General features: G+C 48.9%; 1 protein-coding gene and 1 pseudogene across 1 annotated transcript in view; one reads left to right on the top strand and one right to left on the bottom strand.

Moving 5' to 3' along the window:
- The first annotated feature begins 1,925 nt into the window (after positions 1 to 1,925).
- CCDC12 (coiled-coil domain containing 12) overlaps positions 1,926 to 23,316 on the top strand; it is a 47,284-nt gene continuing 25,893 nt past the window's right edge. Inside the window, exon 1 of the mRNA XM_039837587.1 lies at positions 1,926 to 2,076. Within this exon, the coding sequence (XP_039693521.1) occupies positions 1,981 to 2,076 (96 nt within the window). The 5' untranslated portion in view covers positions 1,926 to 1,980. The remainder of the gene's footprint in view (positions 2,077 to 23,316) is intronic.
- On the bottom strand, positions 9,185 to 9,303 carry LOC120582506 (uncharacterized; annotated as a pseudogene).

Below are 23,316 nucleotides of genomic sequence, written 5' to 3'. Positions count from 1 at the left end.
CATGACAACTACTTGTAATTTACCATGTGCCACGTGCTATTCTGAACGCTTTATAGGGAGACCCAAGTGCCACTTTTTTGCGGAGCAGGATGGAGATCAGAGAGCTGCAGAACAAGCCTAAAATACCTCGGGGGATGCTCCATCTGTTAGGCAGATTCCTGGGAGATTTAGGCAATCCTCACGGGTCCCCTCCTCCAGGAAGCCTTCCTAGATGCTCTGGTGAAGGCACCCTCCACTCCAGGGCGCGGCACTTTCTTCACATCCTTTTTATTTAACTTTGAGAGGTTAAAGGCAAGAGGTTGCCTCCTGCTTCTGTTTTACAGGAGAAACTGAGGCCCAGATGGGCCAAATGAGGACTACTTGGGCAGCCAGGGAATAGCGTGGATAGACACTAACTAAGGCCTGACTGACTCTGCTGGGCCACTGCCACCATCACCTCTGGGCCCCCTTTCTCTAGCTCCCCCCACCTTCCAGCTGGCCTGGGAGATGAGGGGTCCGCCTGGTGTTTGGCAGCGATCAGACCCTTTGTTGGGGCTGGGAGAAAATTGCAGAGTCTAGAGAGGTGCCATCGGTCGTAGGAACTGACCAGTCTGGAGCCCTCTAGACCAGCAGTCGTCAACCTTTTTGGCACCAAGGACCGGTGCTCCTATGAGAATCTCATGCCTGATGATCTGAGGTGGAACTGAGGGGGTGATGCTAGCACTGGGGAGCAGCTGCAAATACAGATTAAGCTTTGTTTGTTCACCTGCCGCTCACCTCCTGCTGTGCAGCCCAGTTCCTAACAGGCCATAGACCGGTATCAGTCTGCAGCTCAGGGGTTGGGGACTCCTGCTCTAGACGTTGGGTGGCCAAGAGAAGAGAGACTCTATCTCCATCTTTATCCTGTCCTGTCCTCCTGGCTCTTAGGAAGTCCCTCCACTCTGGCCTTTTCTCCTGCTGCATCCATCCTACCACTGAGCTGACATTTCCTGAGCACCAGCTACCTGCATTCCAGGAACTTCCGGCATACCAGGCCCTGGCTAGGCACCCCACCTAATGCAGGGAAAGGGCACCAAAAAGCCCAGATTAGTGAGGTCAAGAAGATTGTTTGGGGGGAGTGAGGTGGGGGGTCTGTGGCAAAGGGGCCTTCATCTTCCCAGGTGGCAGGGTTGTGGCTTTGGGGACGCTTACATGGTGTCAGATGATCTTGATTTCAGCCAAAGGGGTCTCTCAGTTGCCAAGGCGTTCTGATTAATGCAGGAGAGAAGACCCCAGCAGCTCCTGCTGCCCATCTGGTGCAGTTGAGGCCAAACCAACTCCTAAGCTCAAGGGGTTTCTTGGGGCCCATTGGGCCCAGGTTGGGTGGGGTTTGCTCTTCTCCAGGTTAGGTAGTCTGATCCTGGGTACTTTGGTACTCCAAGCGGGGTTAGAGGTGGGAGGGGGTCATCCATGAGCCTGGAAGGAAATAGCCAACCAGGCAAGCTCTGCAATGTACAGGCTTTGAGCTGAGCGTGGGCACAGACGGGCCTAGGGACCCATGGACATCCAGGGAGCCACTGATAGCTGGACAAGAAGGGGTCAGAGTGGCGAGTCAGAGAAGTCTTCTTAAAGGCATTTGAGCTTTGCAGAATCGGAACAAGTGGACAAGTCTGGGTTAGCGCATTCCAAGTGGCCAGCACAGAAGGAGCCTGGGAGAATGCCTAGGCAAAACCAGAGCCATCGACGCGCTCTATCTTCTTCCACTCAGGTCTGACTGCGCTGGCCGCTTTCTCGCTGATTGGCGTTGGATGCGTCAAAACTCAGAAGCCCTTTCCTTCATTCGCCCCCTACCGGCTGGGCGTGATATTGGGGGAGAGGGCGGGCCCTCCTACAGTAGCTCAGCATTGATTGGCTTTCAGGCCTTCCTGCTCTCCCATCCTCGTCGCTGGATTGGCTGTGAGACTCATCTACTCACTGGGCTTGCGCGTTACAAGACGCGAGAAGAGGGGGTCAGCGGGCAACATGGCTGCTGCTGCGGCCGGTGTGGGTCGGCTAGAGGAAGAGGCGTTGCGGCGAAAGGAACGGCTGAAGGCCCTACGGGAGAAAACCGGACGCAAGGTGAGGAATGCGGAGTGAGGGCTGTGACCGAAGTAGCCAGTGTTCGGTTTCAGAACAGGGACGACAGGGCAGGGGACTACCGGGAAAAGGCAGCTGCCGAGAGCGCGCATGCGCGCACGGCTGGAGCATGCGCGAGGCGTCGGCGCCCGCCCACCAAGTCGAACTCCGAGCGCGGGAGTCTGCCCAGCGCTCGTCGCGCATGCGCGGGGATGGCCGGGCAGTGGTCCGCGCTCCAGTCCCTTTGGCTCTTGCCAGATATTTGCTGCTTGGGTTTACAGGATTACTTAGGTTTTAGATGCTTGTTGCTTTAAGCATGATTGGTTCGCGTCTGAGCCCGCTGAATCTGCTGTTTCCCCATGACCCACCCGGCCTTTCTGGTGAAATTCCTTGAGTCTGGCAGACCCTCCCCTGTCTGCCCTCGTGTCTTGGGCAGAGCAATACGGAACTGTGTGGTCTGGGCGCCTAGCTGGAATAGAAAAGTACAAGAATCCAAAAGGAGAGACCCATTAATAGGTCACAGTGGACCTCAGGGAAAGAGGAAGGCGCTTAGTTTTTTCCCAGCCTACTTTTCTGGGGATGGACCTCCTAGGCCTATTAGTTGTGGTACTTGAAAGCATTTTTCTTTGCTATTGTTTGACACCAGAATGGTCTGATTCCATTTTTACTTTGTTCATCTTTCTGAAGTAATCGAGAGGAAGAATTCTGAAGTTCACTGCCTGTGCACAAACCTTGGCCTTGTCACTTGGGGCTGTGGAATTTGAGACAAAGTGCTTCATCTTTGTGAGTCCGGTTTTTTTCATGTCTCCAGTGGAGAATAACAACTACACATTCATTCTCATTGGGTTATTTTGAGATCTAATAGGATAATCTGTATGAAGGGGCCCTAGGGACTACAGGGGGTGGAGGTGGTTGGTACTTCTGTTGTGGCATGGGCGAAAACTCTGTCCTCAACTCTACAAAAAACAAAAGATATTAAATATCCAGACCTGCGAGGGATGGGAGCAAGCAGGACTCTACTTTGCAACTTTAAAAAAAGTCAAGCTGGTCAGTCTGGCATGTTTCTTTTGTGCCTCTGCATGACCGGCTGGTGTCTTCTGGAAAAGTGAAAGGGGACGTGATAGAGAGTGAAAGCTAGCCAGATTGGCTTCTGCTTTTGTTGGCAACTTGTCAGCGGTGTCAGACAGTTATCCCCACAAACTGCCTGGCCTAGAGAAGCTCAAGCCTCAGCCTTTCAATAGTGGCTGGTCAGCCTGCACTGTTGGCTTAGGTTTAAGACTCAGATTATTGGGACTGGATTTTAGGTCAGACTACAAAGGACAAGATCGCATCTGTAGGGCTCATGGCCATGGGAAGTCTGCCCCAGGCTATCAAGAGAACTGGTCTTTAAAGAGGGATTCTCTCAATGGGCTGAAAATATGGGCTACTTTTTTTTTTTTTTACTTTTTTTATTGTGGTAGAATAGACATAACAAAATTTGCCATTTAAAGTGTACAATTCGATGGCATTAAGTACATTCACAGCAGTAGGTAACTATACCACTCTCTATTTCCAGAATTTTTTCATCATCCCAAGTAGAAACTATACCCATTAAACACTAACTTCTGGTTCCCCTCTCACCCCAGCCTTTGGCAACCACCATTCTATTTTCTGTCTCTCTGAATTTGATTACTTTAGGTATCTCATATAAGTAGAATCATATGGTGTTTGTTCTTCTCTGACTGGCTTATTTCACTCAGCATAATATCTTCAGAGTTCATGTTGTAGTACTTGTCAGAATTTGGTTCCTTTTTAAGGCTGAATAATAGTCCATTGTATGAACAGTTGACCCTTGAACAACAGGTTAGGGCCCCTCTTCCCTCCCCTCAGTCAGAGTTCTTAAATTGGCCTTCTGTGTAATGTATTGTCAACCGTGGATCAAAATAACTGTTTTTGATCCAAAATTGGTTGAATCTGGGGGTGCAAAACCCAGGATACCAAGGGCTGACTATTTATTGAAAAACATCTACATATAAGTGGACTTGCACAGTTCAAACCTGTGTTGTTCAAGGGTCGACTGTGTACCACATTTTGTTTATCCATTCATATTGTGTTGTTTCTAGTTTGGGGCTGTTGTAATAAATGTAGAACTATCTGTTTCAGTACTTGTTTTTAATTCTTTTGGGTATGTACCCAGAAGTGGAGTTTGGTGATTATATAATAAGTCTATGTTTAACTTGTTAAGGACCCGCCATACTGTTTTCCAAAACAGCTGCATCATTTTACATTCCTGGCAGCAGTGCACAAGAGCCAGTTTCTCCACATCGTTGTCAACATTTGTCATTTTTGTTTTGTTGATTATAGCCATCTGATGGTCGTGAAATGGTATCACATTGTGGTTTTGATTTGCATTTCCCTCCCAATTAGTGATCTTGAGCTTGAGCGTCTTCTTGGTGATCTTGAGTGTCTTCTCTGGCCATTGTGTATCTTCTTTGGAGAAAGGTCTATTCAGATCCTATTTTTTTAAACTGGGTTTTTGTTATTGAGTTGTAGGAATGCTTAATATATTCTGGATATTAACCCCTAATGAGATATGTGATTTGCAGATACTTTCTTCTATCCCCAAGGTTGTCTTTTCACTTTTCTGATAATGTGTTTTGATGCACAAAGTTTTTAATTTTGATAAAGTTTAATTTATCTGTTTTTTTCTTTTGTTGATTCTATTTTTGATGTCATACCTAATGAGCCATTGTCAAATTCAAGATCATGAAGCTTTTCCCCTTTGTTTTCTTCTAAGAGTTTTAAAATTTTAGTTCTCACATTTAGGTCTTTGATCCATTCTGATACAGTTTTTGTATATGGTATAATGTATGAGTCTAATACATTCTTTTGCATGTGAATATCCAGCTTTTCTAGTACCATTTATTGAAAAGACTCTCCCTTATTGAATGGTTTTGGCACCATAATTGAAATCATTTGACCATATATGTGAGTGTTTATTTCTGGGCTCCCTATTGGTCTGTATGTCTGCCCTTACGCCAGTACCACACTGTTTTGATTACTCTAGCTTTGCAGTGTTTGTCCTCTTAGTTCTCTTTCAAGATTGTTTTGGCTATTCAGAATCTCTCAAGATTCCGTGTGAATTTTAGGATGGATGTTCTGTTTGTGCAAAAAAACATCATTAAGATTTTGACTAGGCTTGCATTGAATTTGTAGATCATTTTGGGTAGTATTGCCATTTTAACAGTATTTAAGTCTTATCATTCATGAGCATGGGACGTCTTTCAATTTACTTAAGTCTTCAATTTCTTTTAGCAATGTGCACTAATTTTCATTGTACAAGTCTTTAGCCTCTTTGATTAAATTTATTCCTGAGTATTTTTTTGGTGCTGTTGTAAATGGGATTGTTTTCTTAATTTTCTTTTCATTGTTAGTGTGTAGAAATGCAGCTGATTTTTTTCTGTTGATTTCATATCTTGGAACTTTGCCAAATTAGTTTATTCTAACAGCTTTTGTGGACTCTTGGGTTTTCTGCTATAAGACCATGTCATCTGTGAATAGAGATAATTTTCCTTTTTATATTCCAATTTTGATGCCTTTTATTTCTTGTGTAATTGCTCTGGCTGGAACTTTCAGTAACATACGAATAGAAATGGTGAAAGCAGGCGTCCTTGTTTTATTCCTGATCTTAGGAGAAAAGCTTTCAGTTTTTTCCCATTGAGTGTAACGTGCACTGTAGGTTTTTCATATATGGCCTTTATCGTGTTGAGGAAGTTTTCTTCTGTTTAGTTCGTTGAATGTTTTTATCATGAAAGGGAGTTGATTTTGTCAAATGCTATCTCTTCATTAATCGAGATGATCATGTGGTTTTTGGCTTCTTTGTATTGTATTACATTCATTGATTGCTGTATGTTGAACCTTCCTTGCATTCCCGGAATAAATTCTTCTTGGTCATGATGTGTAAACCTTTCAGTATGCTGCTGAATTCATTTTGCTAGTATATTATTGTGGATTTTTTCATCATTGTTCATGAGGGATGTAGTTCTGTAGTTTTCTGGTAATGTCTCGGTTTCAGAATCGGGGTAATGTTGACCTCATAAAATGAGTTAGGAAGTATTGCTTTCTCTTTAATTTTTTGTAAGAGTTTGAGAAGGATTGGTGTTGATTATTTGTTAAATGGTAGAATTCATCATTTAGCCCTGGTCTTTTCTTTTCTGGGAGATTTTCGATAACTTAAGTCTCGTTATTATAGGTCTATTCAAGTTTATTTCTTCATGAGTCAGTTTAGGTACATTGTGTGTTTCTAGGAATTTTTCTATTTTTTCTAGGTTATCCAGTTGTTGGCATACTGATTGCTACTTTCATTGGGTTTAATCTTCCTAGCTCTGGCTTCAGAAAGCTCTTGGCTGTGAACGCATTTCTGAAAAATGTGCACTCGGAAATCCCATGGCTTCTCTCTTGGAACTGAGAGTTCACTGGTCTTTGCAGTTTCCTTGCATTCTTTTTAAGAAGCAAGAGTTACTGCGAAGCCACATTCTGGACTCTTTTGGAAGCTTTTTCCTTTCCCGGCATGCCTTTTCTATCCAGGGAGCTCCTGGATTTTTCACTCTATCTAGTTCTTTCCCTGCTTAGCAAGTGGAAGTTAGAATTTGTTGTTAGCCCGTTAGTTACCAGGCTGTGGTGTCAATAGTGGATTAGTGGCCGGTGATAAAGTGTTGTTTGGCGTGGTTCAAAATGGGTTATTGGAGCTGGCAATTCATTTCTTCCACAGATGTACACCGAACACCTACTATGCACCAGTCATTCAGACACTGGAGACCCACCAGTGAGTGAACAAAGCAGACAGAAGTCTCCGCCCCATTTAGCTAGAGAGACAGATTGTCAAGCAAATATATATAGTGTTAGATGGAGACGATGCTGCGGAGAGAAGGAAAGAGAGAAGGAGACTGCACAGTGCTCCTGTTTTCTCTGTAGCTCTAATGGTTTGCTTTTCTTTATTAAAAACAACAGTGTTTTCAAATTTAACATGGTTAATGATACCAGCTGCCTGGCTTATCTTATCTGGTCTTGATGACAACCCTAAGAAGGAGGAAGAAGGTTAATTTATAGATGAAAGTACTGAGAGCAATAAACGTGAGGTGGTTTGCCCAAGGTCGTATAACTAGGAGGTATCCAGGTGGGTTGGGGTGGACCATGGGAACAGTTGATAACTCTCTTTATGACTTGGACTGGTTGCCCAGATGCAGATGGGTTGAAAAACTTCACTATGTACTTTTTGATATCTTTTAGGTTGTGTAAATTACCGGCTCAAAAAAGAAAAACAATAGTGGAGAAAGAGTAGAGGCCCCAAGTCCAAGCTGCCTCTGTGTACATCCCCTCTGGCCCTCCTTCCTGCCGCCCAGGACTGGTGTAGCCTTATTTGCCACAGTCACATTTTTTTTGGTATTTATTTTTATTATGGTAAAATATGTGTAATAAAACATTTCATTTAACCATCTTCAGTGGCATTAGTATATTCACAATGTTGCACAACCATCACCACTATTTCCCAAACTTTCATCACCCCAAACAGAAACTCTGTACCCATTAAGCAATCACTCCCCATTCCTCTCTTACCCCAACCTCTTGAAACCTCTAATCCACTTTCTGTCTCTTTGACTTTGATGCTTTCTGTTTCTATGACTTTGCACCTCATATATGTGGACTCTTAGAATATTTGTCCTTTTGTGTTTGGCTTATTTCACTTAGCATAAGCATAAGTTTTCAGTGTTCGTATTCTAGCATATAATAGACTTTTATTCCTTTTTAAAGCTGCGTAATAGTCCATTGTATGTGTATACCGCATTTCGTTTTATCCATTCATCTGTTGATGGACACCTTTTGGCTATTATGACTAATGTTGCCATTGGCGTATTGGTGTATAAGTATCTGAGTCCCTGTTTGTCATTCCTTTGGATATATATCTAAGAACTGGCATTTCTGGGTCATATTCTATGTTTGACTTTTTGAGGAACTGCCAAACTGTTCACCACAGTGCCTGTACCATTTCCCACTACCACCATCAGTGCATGAGGGTTCTAGTATCTCTGCATCCTTGCCATCATTTATTTGCCTTAAAAAAAAATTTATAGCCATCCTCCTGGTTGTGAAGTGGTACCTCATTGTAGTTTTGATTTGCATTTCCCTGGTGATTAGTGCTACTGAGCATCTTTTCACGTGCTTATTTACCATTCTGTGTATGTATGGTCTTTGGAGAAATATCTATTCCTGTCCTTTGCCCATTTTTTAATTAGATTGTTTGTCTTTCTGTTGTTGAATTGTACTTGAGTTCTTTATATATTCTGGATATTAATCTGTTATCAGGTATGGGATATGCAAATATTTTCCTCCATCCTGTGGGTTGTTTTTTCACTCTTTTGATAGTGTTCTTTGATACACAAAAGTTTTTAAATTTTGATGAAGTCCAAAATATGTTTTTTCTTTTCTGCATGTAATGTGGTTTTATTTATGTCATATTTAATCTTTATGACTCTTGTAATGTTTCTATTAGGGTGGTGCCTGGAAGAAAGACAGTCAAAGGTCTAAAGTTCAAGTTAATTTCCAGCCCACTGATGTTTCTCGTGGGACCTGTGAGTGGTGAGCTGGGGAGGAAGTGTGGCCTGCCTGCTGTTGGCATATTGGAAGCAGGGAGTCTCCTTCCTCCTGGCGGAAGTGGCTCCCATTTTCGGTTCAGTCCTCTGGTGTGAGGATGAGGCCCCTGTATGACTGACGCAGGGTTGAGTGCTTTCTCAGCCTGCCCCTGCTGACGGAGAGCACCTGTTTGCTCCATGGGAATGGCTCCTTGCTGGTGTCCTAGCACTCAGTGGCGGGTCCCTCATGGATAACCTGCTGTGCTCATGGTTGTACTGGAGGCAGGGCAGGAATTCCAGCAGGAGATTGAGTTCCCTCATGGTGTTATCTTCCTCCTCTCCCTTCTACCAGAATATAAACTCATAACTTAGTGATATTATGGAGGCATGAGTCTTGAGATTGTAACAGATGGAGACAAGATTAGGGTCATAAGGCTTTCATATATTTAGTGGAAAAAAAAAACTTGGTTATAGTCGTGCAGCTTAGCATTTTGTTTTTTTTGCGCCTACAGCACCTGGTTTTCCTAGGTGGTCTCCCATCCAAGTACTAAGCAGGCCCGACCTTGCTTAGCTTCTGAGATCAGACGAGATTGGGCACGTTCAGGGTGACATGGCCGTAGACCAGCTTAGCACTTTCAAAAAGTGCTTCCTTGTTAGCTCACAGGATTGATTGGGGGGCCGGGAGTCAAAGAAAGAGGGTCAGAGGTTCTGGGGTGCCCAAAGTCATAGAACATAAGTGACTGTCTTGGATTCTAGCCCATGGAAGACCCCTCTGGGGCGGTGGGCTCTCTACGTATGCAGCACTGCCCAAAGCAGCATCCTGTGGGTCAGCCAGCCCAGGCTGACAGGTGGAGGGACTACATACTATACTAGATTGAGCTGTTGGGGTTCATTTCCTGGGAAAGCCCGGCTGGGTCTGAGGATCCTTCCTGGGAAGGCAGAGTGGAACCTGAGCTGGGCCATGGAGGGTGGGACTGGGAAGGGTGTATTGAAGTAGCTGGCAAGGAGCGTTCCCGGGGAGCAGTTCAAAGGCGGGAATGTTAGGGGTAAAAAAGAGGGACAGTGGAGGATGCTCCAGAAGGTTTGACAGCAAGCATTTGGCAGTTATTGGGGCAGGAGTGAGATCTGAAAGTGCTGCTGAGGGTCCTTTGGTGGCCAAGTTCTGCAGGAGCCAGGGCTTCCGGCTGGGAGGGTAGCCAGCCCGGGCACACTTTTGTGTATTGTATTTGAACTCGATTTCTTGGTATTCATCCAGAAGTCCCAAGCTGGGTGAGGAGGTGAGCAGTTCAAGGCTGTATAGGTGAAGCGCTGTGGCATCTCTCTGTGGTGCTGAGCAGCAGGCAGTGTGAGGCCACATCATCCTGCTTTGGCTTCCTCCTAGCAGGCATATGGAGACACTGAAAGGTAATGAACGTGGCACAAACACTTGTCCTTGGCTGTTGAATTTCCTGAGCATTTGGCCTGGATTGGGCTGTCTCTGTCCTGAGACAGAGGTAGACTGGTTGGCCAGCAGGCCAGCCCCTCTGGGGTTGGATGTGACCTCAAGGCCAAGGTCGGCTGTCAGCTTGCAGATTCAGCAGCAGTTCCTGTATTTCACCTGGCTCTGGAGACCAGAGCAGCGCTGTTCAGTAGAACTTCATGTGATGGTGACAGCGTTCTCTCTATTCTCTGCGCTGGACAGTACCATAGCCACAGCCACATGTAGCTCTTGAGCCCTTAAAATGTGGCTAGCATGCCATTTTATTAATTTTATTCCACTTAAATTAATTTACATTTTAACAGCCACGCTTGACTTATGGCTGCCTTATTGCATGGTGCATCTCTGGAGGACTTGCTCGCTCTAGCCTGACTTATAAGAACCACGTCTCTACCTAAACGCCCATTTATTGCGACCTAAGAGGGAGAGGGTAGGTGGAAACACAGATAACCCTCAGATCAGCCTTGGGGAGCCTAGAGTTGGGGCAGAGGTCTTTGAAATGGTCAGTCTTCATGACTGGTGTCTCCAGCAGATGCTCAGTCCTGGCCTTCTTTGTGGAATTAAGTGTTGACAGTTCAGAGCGATATACTTGTGATCTACATACTCAAGATCCAAGCAGAGTCGGGAGGGAGCAGTGCCGAGGGAGAGGGGAGCACTTTGATGTTTTCTTTCTTGGGCACATGGGGAAGGGTCCCTGGCCAATGTGGGGTGAGGGTGGAAGAGGGAGCTGGAGGGAGGGGCCAACAAGTATTGGGGGAGGTGGAGAGGGCCGGTCAGTGGAGAAGGGCCTGGTGTGCTGGGTGAGGAGTCAGACTTCTCCATGTCCTGCTCATCCCTCAGGAAGTCGCCTTTGTCCCTGACTCCGCGTGGCCACATCCCCATGTCCAACAGCCTGGTTGGAAACTCAGCTGAGGAGGTCCTGTGTTGAGGGCCTTTTGCAGGTTGGCAGTCATACATTTACGTGGCAGTTTATGATGAGATTTCACAACATGTTCAATCCCCCAAATAGCCCCCTTTAGATAGGCGTTGGTTTATCCCACTGTATAGACCAGGAAACCTGGGGTTGAAGGGACCTTTCATGGCGATGCTTTGGGATGTTGCTGACCCTAGATGGCCCCTTGATCCCTGGCCCTGTTTCCCTCTGTACCCCTCACCCTAGGTGATTGGGAACCAGCAGCCCCCAGGAAGGGGTCTCCTTCCTGCCACACGCAGAAATTTCCTTCAGGCTGCCTGGTGGGTACCACGTGGCAAAGTGGAGAGCCTGGGCCTTGGAGCCAGACAGATCTGTTCACCACATCTATGGGACCCGGAGCAGCTCTTAAAAACTTTGATCCTCCTTCTCCTCGTCTGTAAAATCAAGACACGGCTCCTGACCTCATCAGTACCTGGGAGAACAGAGAAAGGTGTGTGTGAAGTGTCTAGCTCGAGTTCTGGCACGCAGGCCTTTTCTAAATGTGGATGTCTGTCCTTTCTCACCTGCCCTCTCAGGGAGGTCTGGGTGGTTCTCCCACCCTCTCTGCTGGGTGACAGTGGGTGGAGCTGGCCCTGCTTCCATTGGAAGCAAGGAGGCCATCCCGGTCCCCTGGCTTTATTCCGCTTAGCCCTGCTTCTTTGAAGGTGGAATTTTCTTTTAGTGTAAAGTGTTTGATTAATGAGAAATTGGATTTGCAGAGTCACAGCCAAAATGGGGTATGGAGTCCCCATTTTCCCTAAGGACTGACCCTGAGATCTTGGAGCCAGTGAGAGGGAGAACCTTATGGGTAGAAGTCTGGGGCTCCCGGTACAGATACCTGTTGATGAGCCAGTGTTGGAACTTTGCCTTGAGTCATCCCTGAGGGCTTTGGCTCATGCGTGTAAGGAAGATGTTGGATCAGTTAGGTTCTCAGATGCACCTGTGTGTCTGGATCACCTAGAGAAATAATTTGCAATCTCTGGCCCCACTCCAAATCTCCTGTCTTGGGTGTAGGTCTTGGTATAGATCCTGGAAATCCACGCATTTTTAAATTTCCCCAGATGATTCATTTTTCTGGAAGTCTCTGGTCACTCCCTAGACTTTCTCTCCCTGGCAGTAGAGTACCTCCTTTCCCTGGAGCTGGAGCTGCCTGTCCTCATTGCAGGAACTCTGCAGCCAGCCACCAGGCAGGTATTTATTGAACAGCAGCCACTCGAACCAGACAGCCTCCCCACCTCTTGGGGGCTCCCATGGGAGGGGTAGGTGGACAGTATGCGTGTAAACAGAGAAGGAATGCAGAAGCCTGTGATGGCTAGGGCAGGAGAGTGTGTGTGTGAGCGTGCGCGTTGGGGGAGGCGCCCGAGGATGGGCAGACTTCTCTGAGCCTGAGCCGAAGGTAGGGGGTGGGGGAGGGAGGGGTAAGGGAGTTGGGTGGGGGTGGAGGGAATGCCATTTCTAGGGAAAGAGCATTCCTAGCTGAGTGGAGGACCAGCTTGGCTTGTTTGAGGGGCAGAAAGAATCTCTGCACGGTGGGGTTAGAGTGAAGGGTTGGAGGGTAGAGTTGGGTTGAGAGGAGAGAGGGCCTGGAAGGCAGGGGTCACTGAGGCTCACCTCACTCGATGGGGGGTATGGGGAGCCACTGGAGGCCTTGGCATGGGTACCCTGCCCTGACTGTGTATGAGGTGGGAGGCATTAGACCAGGCATGAGGCAGTGGCACCAGACAGGGTTACTGGCCGTCCTAATGTGCGAGTGAGCGAGCAGGGTGGGCGGCTCTGTCCGTTCCAGACAGAAGCACAGGGCAGAATGGTCTAGAAGGGGAAACCCGGAGTCTGGCCTGAGGTGACCGTTACACGTCTGAGTGGGGAGAGGCTGTCAGGCAGGCACCTGGACTTGGGCGGGTGCTTGTGAGGGAGAGATCTGAAGCCTTGGGCTTGATGAGGTCCCGGGGTACAGAGTTCAGACAGCAGAGAACTGGGAGACACTCTGTGCCCGGAGGTTTACCCTGTGGGCGTTAGGAGGCATTGCGGAGGAAACTTGGAGGGGATGGGGCTGAGAAAAGCCAGGTGAGCACTGGAATGGGTTTAGGCAGGACAAGGCGGTAGGGGATCCTGGTCTAGCTGTTTTAGGGAAGTGTATGGGGGATATGTGGATGAAAAGGGGGTTCTACAGAAAGTAACTTCACAGGATGATGATTATAAATTCCCAACTGGGCAGGTCGTGATGGGTAGTCACGCCCCAGCCCTATAACTTTTTAATAAAAGGCTTATCTTTGCCTTAAGCAAGCCCTGTCTGTTGTTTCTGTGCATCCAGGTTAACATACCTTTGAAATAAATTTAAACACCCTCAGGAGAGCACATAATCTTGTTAACTATCCTGTCATCTGTCCCCTGCCCTGCTTTCTCCCACCTTCTGGTAATATTCCCTATGTTCCCTCCTTAATCTCAGATGCATAAAAGAAACTGCACACTATCACTCTGGAGCATTTGAGATCTTGCTTGCTGGCAATTGTCACCAGTTTTGGTTTAAATAAACTCTTATACAAATTCTCTATAGGTTTGGACATTTCATGTGTTGACAGAGGGGAAGGTGACAGAGGCGTCCAGGCTGGCCGGATTAGGGTGCAGCATGGCAGCCACACCCTCACTGTGAATTGGGCCTCCTTTTCACTGCTTTAAGGACTCACCGGACCCCAACTGTGAGAAGTAGCACTAGGCTGAGGCAATGTCCTTGTGGCTTTACTCCCTGGGCTGGCCCAGTGGAGCCGGCAGCCTTTCTGCCCCTGCCCCATTCCTGCAGGTGTGCACGCCCTGTGAGCTGCTCCCACATGTGCCAAATGCTGCCTCTGAGTCAGGCTGGTGGCTTCTCTCAACGTTCCCTGCACCAGTGGTTGCCTGGACAGATTGTTTTTGCCACCTTGCTCTGCCACTCTGCTAACTCTGGGACCAGTAGTTAGATAAGTCCCTCATGTCGGCCAGAGGTGTCCACAGTAACCTGCCTCCCAGGATAAAGATGAAGTGAGGTGGTGTGTGCAGAGGGAGTTGAGAAACAAGCAGTGTGATAGGCATATTTGTTCTCTCTGCTATACTCTTGTTTTACCCCTACTGAGGACTCTCTTATTTTACAGATGTGACAGTCGAGACCCAGAGAGGATAAGGGACTGTAAAGAGTCACACAGGGTCTACTCCCTGGGTCCTCTGGCCCTGGTCACCCCCCTGGAGATGGGTACCTGGGAGCCCACCACCTCCGGCTGAGCGGTTGAGTTTTGTGGTGCTCTGCCCGTGGGATGGCATTGGTGCTGGGTCCCCTTGGAGCTGTGCAGGGAGGGACTGCAGTGGGCTGCAGGGAAGAGAATGAGACTGACTGGCGGCTTGGGCTGATAACCTGGGAGCAGCTACTGGCCTGAGATAGAGTGTGAGTCCTCTAAGTTTTCCTTGGAGGTCACGGCTTCCCAAGGTAGACGAACGGCTGTTCTGGATCCTTCACTATGTAGCTCACCTATGGCGCTGCAGCAGCCTCATGTAGCAGAAGGAGCTCTGGCCCGGACGCCATGAAACAAAGTTCTTCTTTCTTGCTCTGCCACTGACACAGTTGTTTGGGCCTCAGTTTTCCTTCTGGTGACTTCTGTGGCATTCCTGAATGTAACCAAGTATTCACAAAGCCTTACTGATGGGGGACAGAGAATTGGAAAGCAATGGAACTTTGAAAGTCAAGCTGATTTTTTATTTTTCCACTAGCTTTTGCAACAAAAGACTTTGTGTGACCTTGATGGCGATCCCTCAGCTGTGTTCGCCTGTCTCCTGGAGCCGGGAGGGTGTGAGGGTGTGCACTTCCCTCTTGGTGTCCAAGTGGCTCTTTTCTGGTTATTCTTGGGGGCCCCAAGACATCCCTGTCTTTGGAGGACTTATTTCTTATAGCCCTCTAGACAGAGTTAGTCCTCTCCCTAGATTTATTTTTGGTTTCTAAATGGGCTCCAGTCTTTCTGTTTTAACAACTCTAGAGTAGCATTAATAGAAAAAAAAAAACCCCTTTTAATTGAAGTATGCTATACATAGAGAAAAGTACACAGATCAGCTCAGTAATTCTCACTAAATGAATACACCCATGTGATCAGTCATTCAGAACGTGAAACATGGCAACGTTCCAGAATCCCCTTCTTGCTCCCACCCAGGTGCTTGCACTACAAGTCATCACTTGAGACTTCTAACGCCATAAGCTGGCTTTTCTTACTTCTGACCCTTTTGTAAATCATACACTACATACTCTTGCGTCCGGCTTCCTTTCATTCATCGTTAGGTTCGTGCGCTGCCGGGTGTGGCATTAGTTCATTCTGACCGCCGTCCAGTATTCCGCCGTTTCACTAGCCCACATTTTATCCTTGTCACTTAAGGTTTTCAGGCTGGAGCTATCATGGATTGTGTTGCTATTCCCAATCTTGTACATATCTTGGTGAACATATGTACATATACTTGCTGGGTCTATGCCTTTGAGCAGAATTGCTAGATCACAGGATAAATACTGCCAAATGGTTTTCCCAAATGGCTGTATCATCCTACGCTCCCGCCGGCAGTGTGTGAAAGTCCTCGCCAACCTTCGGCATGGTTTGCGATGTTCCTGTTAGCCAGGCTGGTGAAGGTGCAGTGGCACTCCTTTGTGGTTTAAATTTGCATTTCTCTCCTAAGGAAGGAGTTGAGTGTCTTTTCATACGTGCATGTAAAGAACCTATTCAAGCCTTTGTCCCTCCCTTTTTGCTGGTCGCCTGACACCTTTTCTCAGTGATTTCTAGGAGTTCTTTATGGGAATCCTGGATGGGTCCTTTCTTTGTTCTGGATATGTGTTGTGACTATCTCTTCCCCCACTCTGGGCCTTGAGTCTTCATGTTTTTAATTGAATTCTTTGATGAACAGAAGTTTTTAATTTTAATGTGGTTCAATTAATCATTTTTTTCCCTAATACCTTCTGTGGCCCTGTTCAAGAAAATAGTTGCATACTCGTAGGTCATCATGATTTTCTCTTACGTTATATTCTAGAAATTTTATCGCTTTACTTTTTATCCGTAGATCTCCAATCCATCTGGAATTTATTATTTTTTGCATGGTATAAGGTCAAGATGTTTTTCTCCCATACGGGTATCGTTGACTCAGTGCTATTTACTATTTGGCGTTTGTTGTTTAGAAAGAAGCCTGTTTCCTTGCGAATGGTTGGTATGTACTGTTGTTGATAATGCTGCTAACTTCCCACAACATCTTGGTAATAATTGTAGTTGTTATATTAGTAGTAGTTGTTACTTGTATTTATTTTTTTAAATGTGACTAAGTCCCAGTTAACGCCAGCCCCTCGGTAACAGGCAGTGTGGTAACAGGGACAGCTGTTTTAATGAAGCTCTCCGACTTCGCTGCTGCCCCGTGGCAGTGGCGTGGACCGGGCTGCTACGTCCTTAGCCGCTGAGGCTTGGTGCGCCAGAGGAGGACTGAACCGTGGACGCGCAGGGAGGGCAGGCCCCGCCGAGCCAGGCCCCGCCGAGCCAGGCCCCTGAGGCCGCCGGGACCTGCCGTCAGGCTCCTTCCGGGCTGGCCAGGGTGTTCTGACTAGAAACATGACTTGCCTCCAACAATTGCTTCTAGGTCAGCTGTTTCAAACGGTACTGTATGTTTAAAATTGACCCCTGCAGATGTCCGGACTGGGATGTGGATGATCCATAGTCCTGAGAATTGTAACACAGCATCGAAACGCAACTCATGGTCGTGTTTCAGGGGGAAGTGTGTCCCGGGCTTCATCTTGGGGTACTGAGGAACACCTCCCAACAACCCACACCCACAAATTCCTCCCACGTGACCCAGCCCACCCCCAGTAAATAGGCACATTGCCCCTCACACCCCCCACACTTCCCAGCCTGTTCCCCACATTCCAGACAGCACCCCAGACCACACCACACCTAATTCTTCTACACCCCTAACGCACACGTATTAATTCAATTTACACTTCCCAAAAAGCTCTCTACAAGTACTCCACCATACACTTACACACACACACACACACACATGACACACACACACACACGCAAGACGCTGACGCTTTCGTTGCTGCTGGTGCAGAGCTCCATGTGGCCTGGTCACGTCTGGCCCCCCTTCCTCCAGGGCCCTTCCCTTAATCCCAGCTCCTGGGTGCCCTGGCTTCTCCCTGGCTTTGTTTTGGAGGGAAGCAACAGCTTATAGTCTTGAAAGAATTTCCAGAGGAAATACAGTTGCTGTGGTAACAGCGCCCTGTGGAGAGTAAACGACACACTCCAGGGCTTTTCATCCCCAGCTCAGTCTAGAGAAAATGCCAGTGGCTGGAGCAGAAAACATTTGTCCTTTCAAGGACAGCGCCCCGCCTCCCCCCTCTACATTGTGTTCAGGACAGGTACCACTAGAATTCTTGCAGGGTAATTTGAATCCTAAAGAAAAATCACTTGTTTGACACCTGGGAGAGAAGTCATCTGGTGAGAGCAGAGCTTTGCAGCCAGGTGCGGGGGGTCCATGACTCGGCACATTGGGGTCCTCGGGGAGTGGGAATGAGTGCTGGCTGCAAGGGGCACGGAGTAAGGTACTGGGCCCCTACTGTGCACCTGTTGTTCTTTCTCTTACTCTGAGGGCCTGCTGTCCGCCAGCCCTGTGAGGGGCTTTGGGGACTGAGGTCAAAGCAGGCTGGGCCCCAGCAGGGGGACTGACCTGTGTGCTACCAGCTCTAATACAGTGTCAGAGAGCTGGGAGTGTCCTGGAGGGAGGGCTGGCTGCAGGGGCACAGGGGATAGGCTGGGGTGGGGCGACACTTGCACCCAGTAGGCAGTGTAGAAGGAGCTTCTGAACCCAGTGTGAATACATTTTCTCTGATTTATCTCACCTGTTGGCTTATGGGTCTTGTCCCTGTTTGGACTCTGTGCCCCAAGCTACATAACTCATAAGACAGAGCCAGGCCCAGCAGAAGTACTGAGGAAACACTTGGAGGAGGGATGAGGCGGGGGGAGGGGCAGGAGCAGAGCAGGCAGGCGGAGGTCTGCACTTGGGAAGGTGGTCCTTGGATGCCCAGGCCACCTCCGGGCCGCAACCTCTGAGGCCAGCCTTTTCTGACGCGGCCTCGTGGTCTCTGCAGATGAGGGTCTGCCCTTCTGAACCGTGGTCTGCTCAAGGGCATGAGCTGGGTCTTCCTCCTGATGACGCTGGTGGCCACTCCTGGTGAACCGAGGGAGGAGAAGAACCACGCACGTGGGGGTGTGGCGAGACCCTTTTGTCGCGGCGGCATTGGCGTGGCGGGCACACTTGGGCGCTCGAATTTTGTGGGCCTCACACTGAGGACACGGGGAGCATCAGGCCCCACTCTGGTTGGCGCCCACGGAAGACTAACTCGGCCCATCACGTAGGCTCCCTCGATTAGCGCCCCTCTGCAGTCGTCAGCAGTGAGCTGAGAAGCCGAGGAGCTCGCACAGGGCCCCACAGCACTCTGTCAGATTGCCCCCCGTGTGTGGTTCTGCCTTCACAGCCTTTCAGCCCAGCACGTTGTTAGAAACACTCAGTTTCCAAGGGAAGTATGTGCAGGTAAGGTTTAAAAGAACTTGCCTAAGCAATACTTCGCCCACAAATAAACATGCCAGGTCTGACTTGTAGTTTAAATTTGGTTTTAATTAGGATTTTAGCACTTTAGATCACGCCAGAGAGGAGACAACTGTTTTACCTCTACTTCTCAGACTGTGACACTCCAAGAAGCAGCTGATCAGAGGTTAAAATAGCTTCCAGTCTCCTAGGAGCTGCAGCACACTTTGTCACTCTGCGAACCTCTGGCTCGCCTGGGAATTGACTTGTAAAGAATTTACTTTTCAAACTTGGGTGCCCTTGTTGGAGCCTGGCACATTTCAGATTCAGCTCCGTGCTGGGTTGGAGGGATGGGAGGATGGACTCCAGGCCAGGCGAATGAATGCCTTGGCTTCTTGCATCAGCGATTGGCCTTTCTGATGGACTTGGGTTGGGGAGATGCTGAGACCAAGTCCACAGAACAGTTGCCCTGAGCCCAGCTTCTGCATTTACAAAGTAGACATCAGAACCTTTGTCCTGCTGATATCCCAGGGTCTCCCTGTGCATCGGATGAGCTGGGGAACCTGACAATTTTGAGGCCTTATGGGGCTGCACATGTTGCCAGGTCATTGCTCCAAATGGTCATGTGTGGTCTGGGTACTCAGCTGTGAGCAATAGAAGTCTATTCCGTCTGGTTGGTTGGTCAGTTTGAAAAAAGAGAGCCAGCCTTGTATTACGCAGCCAGAAAGCAGTCCAACATTTCACAGGAAAAATGGCTTGGTGAGGAAACCACACCACCTTCAAGCACTAGACACACTACAGCTCAGTCAGCTGCTGCTGCAGCCCTGGGATGGATCTCGTTGCAGCTCCCCCCCCAACCCCCGCGGCTGGGATAGCGAGTTTGGGGCACTTTGAGTTTCTAGAGTGAGCAGCTGACTCTTCCTCCCCCAAGGCCCAGTGGGAGGCCTTCCCAAGTACAGGAGGGGCGTAGGCACCCGGCAGCCCTTAGTGTGGTTGGGACTCACGCTCCAGTCACCCCCTCCACAGACCAGTCAGCCTGAAGTCCAGAGACCTGTGGTCTAGCCTGAGCCCTGACCTTCTCGTGCTGCACGCTTTACCTGGCTCTCTGTGGCCCTCAGGACGTTCATGCTGCATGAGCGATTGCTCTGTTTCTTCTCCCCCTGGTGACCGACCACAGGAAGCCCCCAGGCAGCTTGGCATGGCCTCATACAGGTCACCTTCTCCCCTGGGTCAGCCTCTGGAGGGTCGTGGTCTAATCCAGAGGCTCCACATAGTTGGGCCACATGGTAGAATCGTGACCCAGGAGTAGGCTGGCCTTTGGAATATTCCGGTTTGTAGGTCTTACCCTGGAAGATTCTGATTTGGTAGGTTCTGTTTCTGGTACATTCCCTGGGCTGCTGGATCTAGTTCCTCCTGTGTGGGGTGATATCTGAAGCCTTTGCAGCTCTAACAGTCTGGAGTTTTCTTACTTTTTCGCTTGGTAAGAACGAGCATGGTCACGCTTGACTGGCTCCTGTGCGGAAAGCACACCCAAGCCTCGGGCCGATTGAGCTTAGGAACATGATGCAATCAGAAAACCTCAGTTTAAATGCTGAGCCATCTTTTATGAGTGGTGAGCCATGGGTCGTTCCCTTCATTATTCTGAACCTTGTCATTTGAATGGGGTGATAATACCTGATGCCAGGGTAGTTCTGGGGCCAGAGAGTGAAGTGTGGGGAGGTTTGGGAGCACTGCATGGCACTGTGCAGCTGGATAAAAGGAACTGTCCCTCCAGATAGACTCAGACAGCTGCCAGCTACTGTCCTTGAGGTAAGAAGGTGGCTCTCTTTGACCCATATTCAGCTCATTTTCCAGTGGCCTCAACCAGTGACCTTGTCTTTTCTGGCCCTTTCTGAATGCTCTTTGTAAATAAATAGCACTTGGATCCCATTGTTGGCCACCTCTCTACCTGTCCTCCCTTTTGCTGGCTTCTTGGTGCTTATGGGCTTAAGTCTGGAGCCGGCCCTCCCCGCCGGCTGCTCCTTCCCCCTGCTCCGGTGCACCAGGGTTGGCACAGGACTCGGGCTAGTGCCCCCGCTCCTTGCAGCCACTCCAGCCCTGCTGCTCTGCGTGCGTGGAGTGCTGCCTTTTCCCAGCAGGGACACCCTGCTCGCCCTCCAGGTGAGCTCAGGTTTCATCTCCTCAGTGTTAGTCACTCCACATTCCTGTAGCACCCAGGAAGTCACGGTACTCACTTTGGACAGGCTGTGTGGTGACTATCCATTCACCTGTCTGCTTCCTCTTTCACCTGCCCCTGAGCTCCCTGAGGGCAGCAATCATGTCTTAGTCACCTTTTTCTGTGCCAGATGGCAGGACTCAGAGATGCTTTGTAAATATTTGAATGAGGAAATGAGGCAGCTGGGCAGGCCCATGGATTTGGGTGTTGGCTGGGCCAAGATTTTTCTCAGGGAAAAGCAGCCTTGCCCACTCGAGAAGAGTCCAGGGGCTTATTTAAAAGTCTGCGGGCTGCAGCCATATCAGCAAGATGAACTTCACTGTGTACGAAGTCTGTTAAGACAGTCACATGTCCAGAATCTGTTGTTTTGACATGCACTAGGGATGCTTTGACATCTATGTGGAAAAGAGCTGCACGTTTTAGTTGACAGGCTTTGAATAAACCAATGGTGTGGTGTGGATAACGGGAGCCCTGATGTGGGCCTCTTGGCGGCTCTCGGGGAACTGTTTGGAGGAGGGGACCCAGCATTTGTTCAGACATGCACATGTGCCTGCAGTGTGTGTGGGAGGTGGAAGGGTGTCACTCTCAGGAGCCACTCACTTGCGTATTCAGGTCCTTGCTTGCTTTTCCCATCAGACCCAAGGATGGTGAACACACAGCAGGGAGGCTTCCTCCTCCCTCTGGGGCTGAGCCTCCGAACCCCATCCAGCAGCCAGGGTTCACGTGCAAGGGGAAGGCTCTTGGCTTTCCAGCCTGACGGGTTTGGAGGTCAGACACCAGCTCTGTGTCCTCGGGACCAGAGATTCTGGGTAACTATTCCATTTCCCTAAAACTGACCAGCCGGAATCCTCTGCTCGATGGCTCTGGCTGTCCACTGTGAGGTGATGGGCAGGGGTTTCCAGGCCAGCCCCCAGTGCCCCATGACACTGTCTCACACCTGGACATTCACTTGGTGACACACTCTCTCTTGCTCTCACTTTACATGGTGAGGAAGTCCTGGTGGGTGTGAGTTCTGCTTTGTGGCTGAAGAGGCGTTTTCCCCCTCCAAAAAAAAGGGAAATGGTAAGGCCGGGCGAGAGGTTGGGGAGGTAGCCTCCTTGTTCACCATCGGTTAATTTCTTAACGGGAAATTTCACCCCCGAATCAGGGAGCTGTTTGGCCTGATTGGAGGGTGCTCCGCCTGCGGCGTGGCTGTTGGCTTGGCCGCTGGGACAGTTGGGGCTGCAGAGGGCCCTGGGGTGCGTGGGCCTGTCTGCTCTCCCCGCCCTCCCCCCCCCCTTTTTTTTTCTTTTTTACGCTTAATAAAGGTCATGAGACGTCGAGCTTGAGGGCCACCCATGGTTTCCTCCTTTCTCGTTGAACCAGACGAAGAAGGTCCGGAGAGTCTGTTTGGGGTGTGAGTGCAGTCAAGACGGGGAGCTGCAGGCAGCTGGGTTCCTCTAGTCACTTTTGTGTTTTAATCATTTCGAGTGCAGAATTAAAGGAAGTGGAAAAAATACTCCCCACAGTTGTGTCGTTTGAGCCCACGAGGTCTTCGGTGGTTGAAAGAATAACATTACTATAGCCGTGCTCATGGTTATGATGTGGCTTCAGCACCCCTCACTGTCCTGTGTGTCCCTTTCATGGCTCCTCTGGTCAGGCTGCTATTATAGTGGCCACTCTGGCCTGTTGCAGAGCGGCCACCTGCCTAACGGTGCTTGGTGGTCACACTCACCTCATAGTTCCCGTTCTCACGAGGATGAGAGACGCGTCTATAAACACCTCCATCCACATGCATCGCTCTTCTATCTCCTTGTGATGCTTTCCTGGGATGGGAGTTCCTCGCCCAGAAATGACTGTATCTGGGCCTCCTGGTAGCTGGGCCTGTCCCTTTGAAATGTCGCCAGGAAGAGATGTCAGCCCTGTGATGTGATGCCGAGGCGCCATTCGACACCAGCGAGATGACCTGTGTGTTTGAGAAGGGGGCTGGAGTAGGGCCAGAGCAGAGGGCAGGGGAGAGAGAATAGGCTAGGCCTGAGGCCACCCTGCCCTTCGGGTCCTGACAGCCCTGAGCCGTGTGAGTCTGCGGGGGTTATGTTAACTGCTCCTCCATTGTTTTTCATCCGTGAAAGGAGAACAGTGCTGACCTTACTAGATTTTTATGGTGATTTATTAAATAATGCTGATAATTTTAATTGACTAAAGTATTGTGTGGTGTACTGTTATCTACTGTTCTAAATACAGTAGAAGAGAGATGAATGACAATCGGGTCCAACCCTCCCAGAGCTTTCCTTATACTGAGAAGTCTTCTAGTTCAGTTGGATCCCTACCACACCTCTAAGAAGTGGGCACGGTTGGGATTTTTGCCCTCATTCTGCAGGAAGAGAAGGGAATTGTCAGAGGGGAGGTTGGAACAGATAACCACAGGCGAACAAGCAGGCGCGTG

The sequence above is a fragment of the Pteropus medius genome, unplaced genomic scaffold (assembly GCF_902729225.1).
Source record: "Pteropus medius unplaced genomic scaffold, Ma_sr-lr_union100, whole genome shotgun sequence".
Taxonomy (NCBI): Eukaryota; Metazoa; Chordata; class Mammalia; order Chiroptera; family Pteropodidae; genus Pteropus; species Pteropus medius.
The sequence above is the reverse complement of the archived record's forward strand: the minus strand, read 5'-3'. Positions and strand labels throughout refer to the sequence as shown.